Source organism: Dermochelys coriacea, chromosome 14 (genome assembly GCF_009764565.3).
Source record: "Dermochelys coriacea isolate rDerCor1 chromosome 14, rDerCor1.pri.v4, whole genome shotgun sequence".
NCBI lineage: Eukaryota > Metazoa > Chordata > Testudines > Dermochelyidae > Dermochelys > Dermochelys coriacea.
The window spans coordinates 23,119,914-23,137,218 of NC_050081.1; the positions used below are offsets into that span (position 1 = coordinate 23,119,914).

The 17,305-nt window shown below is 45.0% G+C and overlaps 1 protein-coding gene across 11 annotated transcripts in view; it reads left to right on the forward strand.

Annotated features, from left to right (window-relative positions):
- STX8 (syntaxin 8) overlaps positions 1 to 17,305 on the forward strand; it is a 172,761-nt gene that overhangs the window by 30,903 nt on the left and 124,553 nt on the right. For all 11 annotated transcript variants that reach the window (XR_006275504.1, XR_005288849.2, XR_006275503.1 and 8 more), the window contains exons 5-6: positions 5,198 to 5,322; positions 7,793 to 7,885. Coding sequence is in view for 8 of the 11 variants with exons in the window: in XM_038371860.2 (XP_038227788.1) it covers positions 5,198 to 5,322; positions 7,793 to 7,885 (218 nt within the window). In the remaining 3 variants the exon portion in view is untranslated. The remainder of the gene's footprint in view (positions 1 to 5,197; positions 5,323 to 7,792; positions 7,886 to 17,305) is intronic.

Genomic DNA, 17,305 nt, shown 5'->3' on the forward strand with positions numbered 1-17,305 from the left:
AGACACCTCATTTGACCCCCTTTATATAAGACTTGGTGCCACTACAGGACCTTGGTTGCAATTATGTTCTATATGGTCCCAGTTCAAGTCAATAACATCACACAGAGTAGTTTTTAAATGTCTTTAGATTCTCAAAAGTGAGGTGCTTTCATTTTATTGGGATCTGCAAAGAGGGTAGCAGTGACCGTGAACTATATGGGGTACTTGGGTTTCTTCATTGCGTTCTGGAGTTAATCTAGAAAAAATATTTCATGGTTTATGTATCCCTGTGAAATAAAACTTGCTTCACAATCATGTCAATAAATATACATAAGTTTTTATCGAGGCTTAAAAGCTGAAATACAGGGATAATCCAAACCACCAACAGTTCTAAACATGTTAGAAAGCAAGCCAGTGATTACAGCCATGAACTAAACTGTTTTCTGCTCTGCAATACTTAAATTCCCAGCATGGTCAGTACAGTTAAGTGAGATATCATGAGGTAGAATAAGCACTTAGTCCTGATGCATCCAATGAAGTGAGCTGTAGCTCACGGAAGTTTATGCTCAAATAAATTTGTTAGTCTCTAAGGTGCCACAAGTACTCATTTTCTTTTTGCGAATACAGACTAACACGGCTGCTACTCTGAAACCTGTCATTATGCAAGGTTGATAAATATTGAAACTTTTATAAGTGAGAACCCGTGTTAAGTGTGTGCTCAAGTTTAATTTTGACAGAGGATGTCATCTGAAATGTATAGTATGGCAGATACACACACACATTCCTTTGCATTTATGTGTAGCCTTGATTTTATAGGGAGCCATGAATTCATCCTGAGAAGGGATGTTAAAATATTTTACAGCAGTGGTGGTTCCATTCTTAACCAGCAGATGTCTCTAGCTTACTGTAAATCCTCATTAAATGGCTAGATGCTGCTCCTGAACTTTGCTGAAATGAATGATCCTTCTGCAATGTTCTGTGGCAAAACCCTTCACTGAAAACCTACAACTCATTTTGGTTACTTTCTCTAGGTATTTTGCTCAGTTAATTTATTTTGTGTTTGATTTATAGAAGCCACAAAATCTGTGCAAGCATGCAAGTTTGAACTGTACATCATCCATTGCATGAACTGATGCAGATTTTTTTTATTTCTAATCCTACATGAAGTTGTAAAATGTTCAGATTATGTGAGAAAGAGACCCTTGAAAGACCTCCTGAGGTTTTTGGTGAGGGGGTGTTCAGTAGAGTAGTATTTTAGAAATGTCCTGACTGTTTCTTAATTTTAGCTTAGTATACTATTGGTGAGGGAGCAGGAAGGATCTTTGTGCAGGACCCAGTCCTGCAATCTGCGCACACCCCAAACTCCCATAATTTAAACTGGGAGTTTGGATGCAGAAGCATTGCAGACTGTATTATATATGCTTTCCATACCAGTCAACCAATATGCAGTTGAAAGTAGGAGATCCAGAAATCCGTCGTCGTTGAGTAAATATTTAAGTGGAAAGACTTTTTAATATTTTACTGCTTGAATTTATATAACTTAACCAAAAGGGCATCCTAAAATATTGTTTTCCATTGTAACCAGGAAAACACCTGTAATACTATAGCTCAAAGAAAAGGAGTACTTGTGGCACCTTAGAGACTAACAAATTTATTTGAGCATAAGTTTTCATGAGCTACAGCTCACTTCTGAAGTGAGCTGTAGCTCACGAAAGCTTATGCTCAAATAAATTTGTTAGTCTCTAAGGTGCCACAAGTACTCCTTTTCTTTTTGTGAATACAGACTAACACGGCTGCTACTCTGAAACCTACTATAGCTCAGTGGTTCTCCACCGGAGGTCTGGGGCACCCTAGGGGGCCACGAGCAGGTTTCAGGGGGTCTGCCAAGCAGGGCCAGCATTACTCACTTGGGCCCAGGGCACAAAGCTGAAGCCCCACCCCATGGGGGATGAAGCCTGGGGCCCTGAGCCCCACAACGTGGGGCTGAAGCCAAAGCCTGACCAGCGTAGCTTTGCAGGGTCCCCTGTGACATGGGGCCCCAGCAATGGCCCTGCTTGCTATCCGCTAATGCGTGCCTTGGCTTTTATATGCAGAAAACCAGTTACTGTGGCAAAGGTGAGCCGTGGAGTTTTTATAGCATGTTGGGTGGGTCTCAGAAAGAAAAAGATTGAGAACCGCTGCTATAGCTAACAGCCATAAGTCATTCTTTTTCTTTTTTTTAAATAAAATTGATTACTGTTCCAATTAATGACAGGTTTCAGAGTAGCAGCCGTGTTGGTCTGTATCCGCAAAAAGAAAAGGAGGACTTGTGGCACCTTAGAGACTAACAAATTTATTTGAGCATAAGCTTTCGTGAGCTACAGCTCACTTCATCGGATGCATTCAGTGGAAAATACAGTGAGGAGATTTATATACAGAGAGAACATGAAACAATGGGTGTTACCATACACACTGTAACGAGAATGATCAGGTAAGATGAGCTATTACCAGCAGGAGAGCTGGGGGGAGAGGGGGGAAACTTTTTGTAGTGATGATCAAGGTGGGCCATTTCCAGCAGTTGACAAGAATGGCTGAGGAACAACGGGGGGGGGGGGGGAGGAGGAGAGGGAATAAACTTGGGGAAATAGTTTTACTTTGTGTAATGACCCATCCACTCCCAGTCTTTATTCAAGCCTAAATTAATTGTATCCAGTTTGCAGATTAATTCCAATTCCGCAGTCTCTCGTTGGAGTTTGTTTTTGAAGTTTGTTTTTTTTTTGTTGAATTGCCACGTTTAGGTCTGTAATCAAATGACCAAAGAGAAAACACCATCCTGGCCACTATGGATGTAGAAGCCCTCTACCCCAACATTCTACACAAAGATGGACTACAAGCCGTCAGGAACGGTATCCCCGATACTGTCACGGCTAACCTGGTGGCTGAACTTTGTGACTTTGTCCTCACCCATAACTATTTCACATTTGGAGACAAGGTATACCTTCAAATCAGCGGCACTGCTATGGGTACCCACATGGCCCCACAGTATGCCAACATTTTTATGGCTGACTTAGAACAACGCTTCCTCAGCTCTCGTCCCCTAATGCCCCTACTCTACTTGCGCTACATTGATGACATCTTCATCATCTGGACCCATGGAAAAGAAGCCCTTGAGGAATTCCACCATGATTTCAACAATTTCCATCCCACCACCAACCTCAGCCTGGACCAGTCCACACAAGAGATCCACTTCCTGGACACTATGGTGCTAATAAGCGATGGCCACATAAACACCACCCTATATCGGAAACCTACTGACCGCTATGCCTACCTACATGCCTCTAGCTTTCATCCAGACCACACCACACGAACCATTGTCTACAGCCAAGCTCTACGATACAACCGCATTTGCTCCAACCCCTCAGACAGAGACAAACGCCTACAAGATCTCTATCAAGCGTTCTTAAAACTACAATACCCACCTGGTGAAGTGAAGAAACAGATTGACAGAGCCAGAAGAGTATCTAGAAGTTACCTACTACAGGACAGACCCAACAAAGAAAATAACAGAATGCCACTAGCCATCACCTTCAGCCCCCAACTAAAACCTCTCCAACGCATCATCAAGGATCTACAACCCTATCCTGAAGGATGACCCATCACTCTCACAGATCTTGGGAGACAGGCCAGTCCTTGCTTACAGACAGCCCCCAAGCCTGAAGCAAATACTCCCCAGCAACCATACAACAGAACCACTAACCCAGGAACCTATTCTTGCAACAAAGCCCGTTGCCAACTCTGTCCACATGTCTATTCAGGAGACACCATCATAGGGCCTAATCACATCAGCCACGCTATCAGAGGCTCGTTCACCTGCAAATCTACCAATGTGATATATGCCATCACGTGCCAGCAATGCTCCTCTGCCATGTACGTTGGCCAAGCTGGACAGTCTCTACGTAAAAGAATAAATGGACACAAATCAGACATCAAGAATTATAACATTCAAAAACCAGTCGGAGAACACTTCAGTCTCTTTGGTCACTCGATTACAGACCTAAAACTGACAATTCTTCAACAAAAAAAACTTCAAAAACAGACTCCAACGAGAGACTGCTGAATTGGAATTAATTTGCAAACTGGATACAATTAACTTAGGCTTGAATAAAGACTGGGAGTGGATGGGTCTTTACACAAAGTAAAACTATTTCCCCAAGTTTATTCCCTCTCCCCTCCCACCCCCCCCCACCCCGTTGTTCCTCAGCCATTCTTGTCAACTGCTGGAAATGGCCCATCTTGATTATCACTACAAAAGATTCCTTCTACCCCCACCCCCCTCTCCTGCTGGTAATAGCTCACCTTACCTGATCACTCTGGTTACAGTGTGTATGGTAACACCCATTGTTTCATGTTCTCTGTGTATATAAATTTCCCCACTGTATTTTCCACTGAATGCATCCGATGAAGAGAGCTGTAGCTCATGAAAGCTTATGCTCAGATAAATTTGTTAGTCTCTAAGGTGTCACAAGTCCTCCTTTTTCTTTTTGTTCCAATTAAGAGTGGGATTGTCTGATTTCTTGTGTTCACTTATGTCAAACCAAAAAATGCCGAGAAGTCATTGTCTGACTTCCTTCTCCAAAGTTGCTTTTTTGAAATGCAGAAAGTTTTCACTTGCCAGACTTCTTCAGAGTACAGGGAATCGGAGCACTTGTCTAATCTATAGCTGTACTAGTGGACCGAGCCATTGTGCTGTCAGGGGTATGCGTACAGTACCACTGGAGTCTTAGAACTCTGCATCTGGATTTAAAAATAAAATATTCTTTACTCTATGGGGAAAAAGGGGAATGAATGAATGTTCATGTAAAAACAATATCAGTGTTTTTTCATTGTGTAACAGTAGTAAAAGTAGTATGTTGTCTTGTGTGCTTAACATGCAAGCAACGTAGTTAGATGTATATACTACCCGGTGTCCTATAGAAACATGGTAAAAGTATCTGCTACAAGATCATAATCTCACTCCCTTTTCTTCAGGCGGTGTCATGTACCCTATAAGGTATTTTGTCGTAATAGGTCAGAAATTGTTCTCTGGCTAATGTGTTTGGAGGGAATTGGACACAGTATGACAAGTGACTGTCTTGCAGCTTCATGATTATAAGCCAGTTGCTTGTGAGACAAATTGTAGAGGAAACGGGTTTTATTTAGAGGAATTTTTTTTAAGCTTAAAAAACCCAACCATTTTCAGATCTGGCCTAATGACTGGAGGGGTGAAACGAGGTGTGGCCAACCCATGGCTCCTGGAAGAGACGGAGGAAACCAGCGGGCTTGGCTTTGATGAGATCAGACAGCAGCAGCAGAGGATCATACAAGGTATAAGCTTCTCTTTATTTTTATGTAATCTTGGTCAGATCTCAGAGTATTAAAAATCCATTCTAATTTTGTTTAGAAATGCTGTGAGATCTCAGAACCTTCGTTTCAGAGGGACAGTCTTTGGTTTCTTGCTCCAAAATCCTGGTGTTCTGTGGCATAAGACTTCCTTGCATTGGTCTTCCCCTTCAAATACTGCTGCTTTCACGTGGTTTACAAGAATACCAGGTTCTTAAGAACAACAAGGAGTACAGTGGCACCTTAAGGTCACTGTGAGCAGAGTGACCTGACAGTATCCTCCTTAAAGCAGCTCTACAAACTTCTCCTCCTCCATTTACCCCAATCAAACAATTTTATTTTTACATACGTTTTTTCATTGGGATAAATGGGGAGTAGGTTTTGTCTGGGTGTGACATGTTTGCAAGGTTTCTTTAAAGTCATATGCAGATTACCATCTGGGTCTGTTAGGTTATGATGCACACACAAACTACAGTCTACAATATGTACACTAGCAAAGTTGAGTATGGCTGCAGTGGAAGAAGTGTTGTGTTGTAACATCAGCTGTGCAGAGAAGAACTATTGGGTACAACTTAATTCGGTCCTGATTCAGCAAGGTATTTCAGGACATGCCTAGCTTTAAGCATGTCACTAGTCTCATTGACTTCCACTAAGGCCCCTGCTAGTAGTATTGACTTCAGTGGAACAATATGCATGCTTAAGGTTAGGCATGCCCTAGTGCTTTGAAAGCTGGCCTTACTAGATAAGAATTGATGTTTAATGACAATATCTGTTTTATTCCTGGAAGCTGGATTTTTTCAAAGGGCCCTTAGGGGTAGAGCACCCAAATCGAACTGGGAACTGGGCACCTAACTCCCAGCCTGCATGCATTAGATGCAAATGAAGAACACTATGCTCATAGTTGTCTGAATAGCATGGGGTCACAGATTGTATTTGGATAAGTGAAAGGGCAGCAACCATATGAGCGTTCAGAAGCAGGGTGGCCTCGCACACGGCCAGGGATTAGTCCTGTTCTTCCCAGTCCTAACTGGGGGTTTCTGCACTGCCCCGCTCACTCACTCCCATGACAGCAGGGCTGCAGAGGGTACCCTGTGCTACTGCAGGAGCCATGCAGGAGCAGAGTGGCCTCCCCTTGGCCAGGGGCTCATCTTCCGCTGCCACCTCCTCGCAGTCCTGGCCAAGGGTCTCTGCTCTATTAGCTGAACCTATGCTTTATCCGAAACCCTTCCTTGTCTTCCAGAACGAGAGAGACGTGGGGGACAGAGAAGGGGTTCGGATAATAGGGTTTCGGATAGACGGGAGCATGCTATAATACTGTATGTAATTTAGTGTTTAACATTGTTGAGGATGATCAAATGAAATCTCTACGTAGTCAAGTTTTATTTTAATTGGCACCTGAACTGGTGTGTGGAGTTACACGGCAGGAGAATAGCATCAACTCTATTTTGAATGTTCAGGAGTCAGCTTTAAACACTGCTGGCATATGGCGAGTATTAAACTTATCTGTGTGTGTGTGCGCGCGCGTGCGTGAACATGTGGGGACACACACGGGCTGGAGAGGTTCCGTGTTAGGTGGGATGTTGGGCATTCAGCACTCTAGGAGGCAGAGAGTCTGGACGTACAGATCAACATTTTGATCTCTGATTCTCTGGCTGCAGCTTAGCAATATCTGGCTCTTCACGCAGCCTCGCCCTACGTAGTGTTTTTTGCCTTTCAGCAAGTGGTTAACGACAGCAGTTCTTCCTTGCAGCATCCTTTATAATGCCACTTGTGGGCCTCCTGTGTAGTAAGAGCTGCAGATCACAACTGAGGTGCGTTTTCAGGGCTGCATGGGACCCACAGACTGGACTAAGAGGGTCCATATTGTGCCACAGGTGGGGACTGGGGAGCCTTGACAGAGCTGTGTGGGGAAATTTTAAATTGTGGCTGCCCTCTTTATATCCAGCTCTGTTATGTTCTTGGTCTCCCTCCTGTAGACATGCTATATTCTCTCTCAGCTTTAAAAAACCTATTTGAATTCCTTGGTGCTTGCATCACCTGTTTTGTCTTTTAGTTGTGTTAAAACCTCCTTGGAAAATCAAAAAGGGTAATCAAGGGCCTATATATATGTGCCAGAAATTCTAGGGCATTTTTGATTGAGTAACAGCTGTATGTTCAGTTTCTGGATTTTTTGGGCTCAGCTGAATATCTTGACCAGAGCAGACAAATTAATTCCCCATCATTCACATTATTTTTATCATCTAAAATCTGCTGCTGCAATAGGAATTCATTGTCATGCTGGTGATGTCTCTTCATTAATGTAGTTTAACCCTCTTTGCGCACACAGCAGATCTTTGCCCCCTTGCATGTCTTCTGGCATAGTTTAACGCTCTGGATTAGCTTGCATCCTCTAAAGGATGCAGCATGGCATATCAGCAGGGGTTTTAATGTATTTTATTTCCTTGTTTCTGTGCAGAGCAAGATGCTGGGCTTGATGCTCTCTCCTCAGTCTTATCGAGGCAAAAACAAATGGGGCAGGAAATCGGGAATGAGCTGGAGGAACAGAATGGTAAGAACAGCAAAAGTTAATTTAATAAACGGAAAAACCATGTTTTTTCTAGCTTATCCAGTTTATTGTAGGCCCTACAGGAAATGCACAGTATACTGCGGCTATTCAAACAGTAGCAAGACAATACTGTAAGGGGTTTTGTATCAATAACAGTGTCATTAGTCAATAAACTAGTTGATTTATTTTGTTATGCTACTTTCCTTCTTGTAAACAATGTACAGGATCGGACACTGAGCCCTGGTCTACACTAGGAGTTGAGGTCGAATTTAGCAGCGTTAGATCAATTTAACCCTTTCAGCACTTTCAACTCAGATGCACTAGCCAGGTATGCAGGAAAAGCGCCGGGAACTTTTGAATTTCATTTCTTGTTTGGCCAGTATGGCAAGCTCATCAGCACAGGTGACCATGCAGTCCCAGAATTGCAAAAGAGCTCCAGCATGGACCGAATGGGAGGTACTAGATCTCATTGCTGTTTGGGGAGATGAATCCGTGTTATTAGAACTCCGTTCCAAAAAACGAAATGCCAAAATATTTGGAAAAATCTCCAAGGGCATGATGGACAGAGGCTACAACAGGGACCTGCAGCAGTGCCGAGTGAAAATTAAGGAGCTCAGGCAAGCCTACCAAAAAAATAGAGGCAAACAGCCGCTCCAGTCATGAAACTGGTTTTCAAAGCTTCTCTGATGCACAGCGCGCCCTGCTGTGCTCTTCTAATTGCCCTGGTGTCTGGCTGCATGTAATCAGTGGCCAGGCGATTTGCCTCAACCTCCCACCCCGCCATAAACATCCCCTCCCCCCTTACTCTCGCAGATATTGTGGAGCTATCCCACAGTCTCCGCCGCCCATTTGAATTCTGGGTAGAAATCCCAGTGCCTGATGGGGCAAAAACATTGTCGCGGGTGGTTCTGGGTACATATCGTCAGGCCTTCCTTCCCTCCCTCCTTACATGAAAGCAAGGGCAGACAATTGTTTTGCGCCTTTTTCTTGAGTTACCTGTGCAGACGCCATACCACGGCAAGCATGGAGCCTGCTCAGCTAACCATCACCGTATGTCTCCTGGGTGCTGGCAGACATGGTACTGCATTGCTACACAGCAGCAGTTTATTGCCTTTTGGCAGCAGACAGTGCAGTATGACTGGTAGCCGTAGTCGATGTAGTACTGGGTGCTCTTTTAACCAATCTTGATGAGGTCAGGGGCGTGTGGGCAAACATGGGAGTGACTCAGCCAGGTCATTTCCCTTTTAAGTTTCGTCTCATGGTGATTGAATCCTACCGGCAGTGCACTTTTAATCAGCAGCCAGCAGAAGACGATGGCCAGTAGTCATACTGCACCGTCTTCTGCCGAGCACCCAGGAGATGACGATGGCTGGCGGTCGTACTGCACAGTCTGCTGCCAGCAAGATGTATAAAGAGGCTCAAAACAAGAAATAAACTAGATTTATTTTGTATTCATTTTCTCCTCCTTCCCTCCGTGAAATCAACGGCCTGCTAAACCCAGTTTTGAGTTTTATCCTTGAGGGGGCCATTCAGTTTCTCACAAAGCCACTCCCTTTGTTGATTTTAATTCCCTGTAAGCCAACCCTGTAAGCCATGTAGTCAGTCACCCCTCACTCCGTCAGGGCAACGGCAGACAATCGTTCTGCGCCTTTTTTTCTGTGCAGACGCCATACCACGGCAAGCACGGAGCCTGCTCAGATCACTTTGGCAATTAGGAGCACATTAAACACCACACACATCCAGCAGTATATGCAGCACCAGAACCTGGCAAAGCGAAACTGGGTGAGTAGGCAATGTTAGCGCAGTGATGAGGACATGGACAAAGACTTCTCTCAAAGCACGGTCCCTGGCAATGTGGGCATCGTGGTGTTAATGGGGCAGGTTCATGCGGTGGAACGCCAATTCTGGGCTCGGGAAACAAGCGCAGACTGGTGGGACCGCATAGTGTTGCAGGTCTGGGACGATTCCCAATGGCTGTGAAAGTTTCGCATGCGTAAGAGCACTTTCATGGAACTTTGACTTGCTTTCCCCTGCCCTGAGGTGCGATAATACCAAAATGAGAGCAGCCCTCACAGTTCATAAACAAGTGGCGATAGCCCTGTGGAAGCTTGCAACGCCAGACAGCTACCGGTCAGTCAGGAATCAATTTGGAGTGGGGAAATCTACTGTGGGGGCTGCTGTGATGCAAGTAGCCAATGCAATCAAAGATCTGCTGATACCAAGGGTAGTGACCCTGGGAAATGTGCAGGTCATAGTGGATGGCTTTGCTGCAATGGGATTCCCTAACTGTGGTGGGGCTATAGACAGAACCCATATCTCTATCTTGGCACCGGAGCACCAAGCCGGCGAGTACATTAACCGCAAGGGGTACTTTTCAATAGTGCTGCAAGCACTGGTGGATCACAAGGGACATTTCATCAACATCAACGTGGGATGGCCGGGAAAGGTACATGACGCTTGCATCTTCAGGAACTCTGGTCTGTTTCAAAGCTGCAGGAAGGGACTTTCTTCCCAGTCCAGAAAATAACCGTTGGGGATATTGAAATGCCTATAGTTATCCTTGGGGACCCAGCCTACCCTTAATGCCATGACTCATGAAGCCGTACACAGGCAGCCTGGACAGTAGTCAGGAGCTGTTCAACTACAGGCTGAGCAAGTGCAGAATGGTGGTAAAATGTTCATTTGGATGTTTAAAAGCACGCTGGTGCAGTTTACTGACTCGGTTAGACCTCAGCGAAACTAATATTCCCACTATTATTACTGCTTGCTGTGCGCTCCAGAATATCTGAGAGTAAGGGGAGACATTTTATGGCGGGGTGGGAGGTTGAGGCAAATCACCTGGCTGCTGGTTACGCACAGCCAGACAGCAGGGCGGTTAGAAGAGCACAGGAGGGTGCGGTGTACATCAGAGAAGCTTTGAAAACCAGTTTTGTGACTGGCCAGGCCACAGTGTGAAAGTTCTGTCTGTTTCTGCTTGATGAAACACCCTGTCCCTTTGTTCACTCTACTTCCCTGTAAGCTAACCATTCTCCCCTCTTCCCTTCGATCACCGCTTGCAGAGGCAATAAAATCATTGTTGCTTCACATTCATGCATTCTTTATTAATTCATCACACAAATAGGGGGATAACTACCAAGGTAGCCCAGGAGGGGTGGAGGAGGGAAGGACAAGGCCACACAGCACTTTAAAACTTTAAAACTTATTGAATGCCAACCTTCTGTTGCTTGGGCAATCCTCTGGGGTGGAGTGGCTGGGTGGCCGGAGGCCCCCCACCACGTTCTTGGGCGTCTCGGTGAGGAGGCTATGGAACTTGGGGAGGAGGGTGGTTGGTTACACAGAGGCTGTAGCGGCGGTCTGTGCTCCTGCTGCCTTTCCTGCAGCTCAACCATATGTTGGAGCATATTAGTTTGATCCTCCAGCAGCCTCAGCATTGAGTCCTGCCTCCTCTCATCACGCTGCCACCACCTTTCAGCTTCAGCCCTCTCTTCAGCTTGCCACTTACTCTCTTCAGCCCACCACCTCTCCTCTTGTGTTTCCTGCACTCTGACATTGCCTCCACGCATTCGTCTGTGCTCTGTCAGTGTGGGAGGACAGTATGAGCTTAGAGAACATTTCATAGTGAGTGCATTTTTTTTGCCTTCTGATCTTGTGATCCTTGAAACACATGCAGCTGGTGGAGAAAAAAAAGGGACAGTGGTATTTAAAAAGACACATTTTATAGAACAATGGGTACACTCTTTCATGGTAAACATTGCTGTTAACATTACATACGTAGCACATGTGCTTTCATTCCAAGGTCGCATTTTGCCTCTCTCCAGCGCGTGGCTAGCCCCTCCCCCCTCCCCGTGGCTAACAGCGGGGAACATTTGTATTCAGCCACAGGGAAACAGCCCAGCAGGAACGGGCATCTCTGAATGTCCCTTAAGAAAAGCAGGTCAACCAGGTGACCATGAATGATATCACTCTCCTGAGGATAACACAGAGAGATAAAGAATGGATGTTGTTTGAATGCCAGCAAACATACACTGCAATGTTTTGTTCTACAATGATTCCCAAGTACATGCTACTGGCCTGGAGTGGTAAAGCTTCCTACCATGGTGGATGGAATAAGGCTGCCTTCCCTAGAAACCTTTTGCAAAGGCTTTGGGAGTACATCCAGGAGAGCTGCGAATGGCAGAGTAAATTAATCATTAAAACCTGCTTGCTTTTAAACCATGTATAGTATTTTAAAAGGTACACTCACCAGAGGTCCCTTCTCCGCCTGGCGGGTCTGGGCAGCAGCCTTGGGTGAGTTTGGGGGGTACTGGCTCCAGGTTCAGGGTGAGAAACAGTTCCTAGCTGTCGGGAAAACTGGTTTCTCCGCTTGCTTGCTGTGAGTTATCTACAACCTCATCATCATCATCTTCCCTGTCCCCAAAATCTGCTTCCGTGTTGCCTCCATCTCCATTGAAGGAGTCAAACAACACGGCTGGGGTAGTGGTGGCTGAACCCATAAAATGGCATGCAGCTCATCATAGAAGCGGCATGTTTTGGGCTCTGACCCGGAGCGGCCGTTCGCCTCTCTGGTTTTCTGGTAGGCTTGCCTCAGCTTCTTAAGTTTCACGTTGCACTGCTTCGGGTCCCTGTTATGGCTTCTGTCCTTCATGCGCTGGGAGATTTTTGACACATGTTTTGGCATTTCGAAAACTGGAACGTAGTTCTGATAGCACAGATTCCTCTCACCATACAGCGATCAGATCCCGTACCTCCCGTTAGGTCCATGCTGGAGCTCTTTTGCCATTCTGGGACTCCATCATGGTCACCACTGCTGATGAGCTCTGCATGGTCGCCTGCAGCTTGCCACGCTGGCCATACAGGAAATTGAAATTCAAAAGTTTGCGGGGCTTTTCCTGTCTACCTGGCCAATGCATCTGAGTTGAGTGTGCTGTCCAGAACGGTCACAATGGAGCACTCTGGGATAGCTCACAGAGGACAATACCATCTAATTGTGTCCACAGTACCCCAAATTCGACCCAGCAAAGCTGATTTCAGCGCTCATCCCCTTGTCGGGGGGTGGAGTAAGGAAATAGATTTTAAGAGCCCCTTAAATCGAAAAAAAGGGCTTTGTCATGTGGACGGGTGCAGGGTTAAATCGATTTAACGCTGCTAAATTCGACCTCAACTCCTAGTGTAGATCAGGGCTTAATGTATTCAGGGCCATCCATAAAGGAAAGAGTTAGGTTATTTACAAAGAAATGTCTTAGCACGTCTGATTAACAGCAGCATCTCGTGTAACAGTAGCCATGTGTGAATAACTTGACTTTTAGTTGTCTTTTATTTGCTCTTGGATCTCATTAGGGTTCTTCCTCTCTTGGTCTCATTAAAAACTTTTGCCTTTTGTTATTAATTAAATGGGAATGTCTGTGGTCAGCGATTAAAGAATCGGCATATTGTGTTACACAAGTTATTTGGATTTTGAGGATTTCAGGAAATCAAAGATAGAATCAAATTAAGTGAAGTATGGGGATCTGAAAATCTATCGTTTCTTTAGATTCTGGTGTCTAACTGGTAAAGCTGATCAGATAAGCCCCTTCGCCCTGGGACCATCTTTTTGTTCTAGGTTTGTACAGCACCTAACACAATGGGAGTCCTGGTCCATGACTGGGACTCCTAGACACTAGGTAATACAAATAATAAATAATCTGCTGTTTAAAGATGCTATGTCATCAACTTAATTGTCCAAATGACCTGAACTGAATCCTCTGAGAGCAGATCTTCTGGTTTCGCTCATTCCTCACAATATAGTAATGGCTGAGTTAGAACTTTGAAAATACTGCCAGTTTTCTCTGGCATGAAGATTTGATCCATGTGGTTTGTCATTGGGCAGTATTGTATCTAACCACTGAGAAGGCAAAGACCCCTTTACTTGCCAATTAACTATGTATGTCAATATGCCTCCTCCATGAATCGGTGTTCTCCCCTATATTTTGTCATATGTGATATTAAGTGAACATTTCTAATTAAAGTTTAAATAATATAAATCGCAATTGGGTAGCCTCCATTGAGCTCCCTGAGTAGGCTTAATATAGAATAGCTTTCCCATGCTTGTCTGACATTCATCTCTCTGACTAAACCAGGGATTTATATCCATTGTTTTGAATATGTTGCCGTTTACTCATCCTCTGTATTAGGAAATAGTCTTATGCAAACAGAGAAATTAGGAAAAGATGCTCGGCATAATTAAGTCCCCTCTGTCCCATGTGGATAAAGAAATTTTCAATTAAATATCTAATTTCATAAGTTGTCTTTTAAATTATCCATCTTTTTTTTTTTTTTTAAATACCAACCAAAAACTTTGATTGCTGTTTTTACCCTCAAGTAACGGAATCCTCAGGAGAGGCCATTTTTCCAGTTCTGAGTGAAACATCAGTCTTTGACATCTTGTAATCTGGAACACGATCTATGTTCTCTTTAAACATGGAGGGTCTCCAAAATCTTCTGTGTGTGTTTTCTCCTATGCAGCTTTGTGGCTCTGTGTAGTGTTGGTAAGAACTTAGTATTCTTACCAACACTAGAGTGTACATAAGTGTACCCCATAGCATTTTTTGTGTACAGCTCTTTCTAAACAATGCACCCTCAAAACATCTTGTTGAAGTAGGCAGGTTATTTAAACCTATTTTTCAGACTGAGAAACTGAGGCACAGATTGGTTTGGCTTGTCCTAGCTTCTGGCTAGTAAGAGTAGTATAGAACCCCAGGAGTCCTGACTTCCAGTCCCTTCCGCTAGCTCAGGGGTGGGCAAACTATGGCCCGGGGGCCACATCCAGCCCTTCAGATGTTTTAGTCTGGCCCTCAAGCTGCTGCCGGGGGGTGTGGTTGGAGGCTTGCTCCGTATGGCTCTCGGAAGCAATGGCATGCCCCCCCTCCAGCTCTTACGCATAGGGACAGCCAGGGGGCTGTATACACTGCCCCTGCCCCAAGCTCTGCTCCCGCAGCTCCCATTGGCCAGCAAATGGGGCTAATGGGAGTTGCAAGGGCAGCGCCTGCGCATGGGGCAATTCGCAGAGCCACCTGGCCGTACCGCTGCATAGGAGCCAGAGGGGGGACATGCTGCTGCTTCCTGGAGCTGCTTGAGGTAAGTGCCACCCAGAGCCTGCACCCCCGAATCCCTCCCGCGCCCCAACCCCCTGCCTCAGCCCTGATCCCCCTCCTGCCCTTCAAACCCCTCGGTTCCACCCTCCTGCACCCCAGAGCCCGCACCCCCAGCCAGAGCCCTCACCCCCCCACCACACCCCAACCCCCTGCCCCAGCCAAGAGCCCCCTCCCACACCCTGAACTCCTCAATTCTGGTCCCATCTCATAGCCTGCACCCCCACCTCATAGCTCTCGCTCCCTCCTGCACCCCAACCCCCAATTTTGTGAGCATTCATGGCCCACCATACAATTTCCATACCCAGATGTGGACCTCGGGCCAAAAAGGTTGCCCACTCCGCACTAGGTACTCGACAACACTGCTTCAAATGTAAGTAAAAATGACAACCATTGTCCAAGAGTTCCAAGTGATAAATGACAGGTTTCAGAGTAGCAACCGTGTTAGTCTGTATCTGTAAAAAGAAAAGGAGTACTTGTGGCACCTTAGAAACTAACAAATTTATTAGAGCATAAGATGTAGCTCACAAAAGCTTATGCTCTAATAAATTTGTTAGTCTCTAAGGTGCCTCAAGTATTCCTTCTCTTTTTAAGTGATAAATGGTGACCATCACCCACTTCTTGTTGCTGATCTCCCAGAAGTTTTGGTCAGATTCCATGTTTGAAGGGAGAATGCTAAAACTGCCTGTCCATCTCTGTTCATTATCTTACAATCATCATGATAATACCTGGCATTTATATAGCACACTTCAGCTGTAGATTTCAAAGCGCTTTGCAAAAGTGTTGAAATTGAGGCACTCAGCAAGTGACTTAGCTTCTCTCTGTAAATCAATGGCAAAGCTGAACTCCCATGCTTTATTTTTTCCCTTAAGTTTCTTTGGGGCACGGTAGCTGGCCATTCCATGCCGCTGGCCCACGGGAAAAGCTGAAATCCCTTGCATGTATTATCCAGTGGCTTCCTGCCCCTTTACACTTTATATTTTGGTCACTGTATGTAACTCTCAACAGATCTTTTTCACGCACTTTGCCAATATTTGGTCACTATTATACAGTCAAAATGGACGAACGCAACTGCCCTGTAATCGCCATTGTATTCAAAATCTTTTCCTTCTTAAGGCTGAGTGGTGATGGCATCATACATACTTTGGTGAAGCAGGGGAAGTTCATCTTCCTTCAATGCTAAATCAATATTTTTGTATTGGAGTCAAAATTTCCATGAAACTATACACTTCTATGGGAAGCTCATTTTCCGGGTCACTAAGCTAGTCTGTTTTGGGAGTTCCTGCTTCCTAGAACTAGGTTGAGGTCTGTTCCTCACTTGTAAAGATTTGGAATTAAATATTTTGTGATTAAAACTTCAGCTGCCTTATAATTGATCTGACCTCTGACAATTGCACTGACCTATCTTTCTGAATTTTGTTGGTTAACCATTTCCGAAGCAGCCTACGTTTGTAGGCAAAACCACTGTTACTAACTGCTCTCTTCCAGCAGCAGCTCAGACAGTCTGCTCTGCTAAGGTTTGGGCTCTTTCTAGTTCAGTAGCAATGGCCTGCAGGTATTTTTTTCCCTTTAGTTTAATTCCCGTTGTGTAGCAATGCAATAGGAGGTGCTCCAGTCCCAGGGAGTGCTATAGGCATGCCAGACAATTGTTGAAGCTATTCCTTAATCATGGTTCACCTATGTAAATGCTATTGTGTTGGCTCGTCTGACCAAAAATGATTAAATGTCATCTTTGGAAAGATGGTCTCTTGCTGACGTCTGACCAAGCTGCTGAAGATAGTAATGCATCCAGGATTCTTAAGAGACTTGTGGCATATTGTAATTTGGATCACCTTGGCAGGTGGGAGGTGGGGAGAAGAGCAGGGGGAGGTGCTAAGTATGTTCTTGCCAAGATTGCACTTACAAAAAAGAAGTCTAGATCCGCTATCGGTCACAGGACCTCTATGAGCAGACATCTTGATTTCATTGGGGCACTCTTGAGTTTTAAGGGGATTTCACGTTATTCCTTACCCAAGTACTATGGTAATCAGTATTCTAGAAATAGGGTGGCTAAATGTTTGCCAGCTGGACTGTATCCCTAGGTTTGCTTTTCAGATCTGCTTGGACATCTAGTGCATACATGTTATTTTGTGGGAAGCTGCAGTGGAGAACAAAACAGAAACGATACCAAGGGAAGTAACTTTTGCTGATGTTCAAAGAACAGATTTAGGACTCTGATGATCTTGGTTAGCAGTGGGAGAGGTGGAGGATAAATGTTGAGGGTTCTCATTGTTAGTTCCAACTTTGGCCTTGGAAA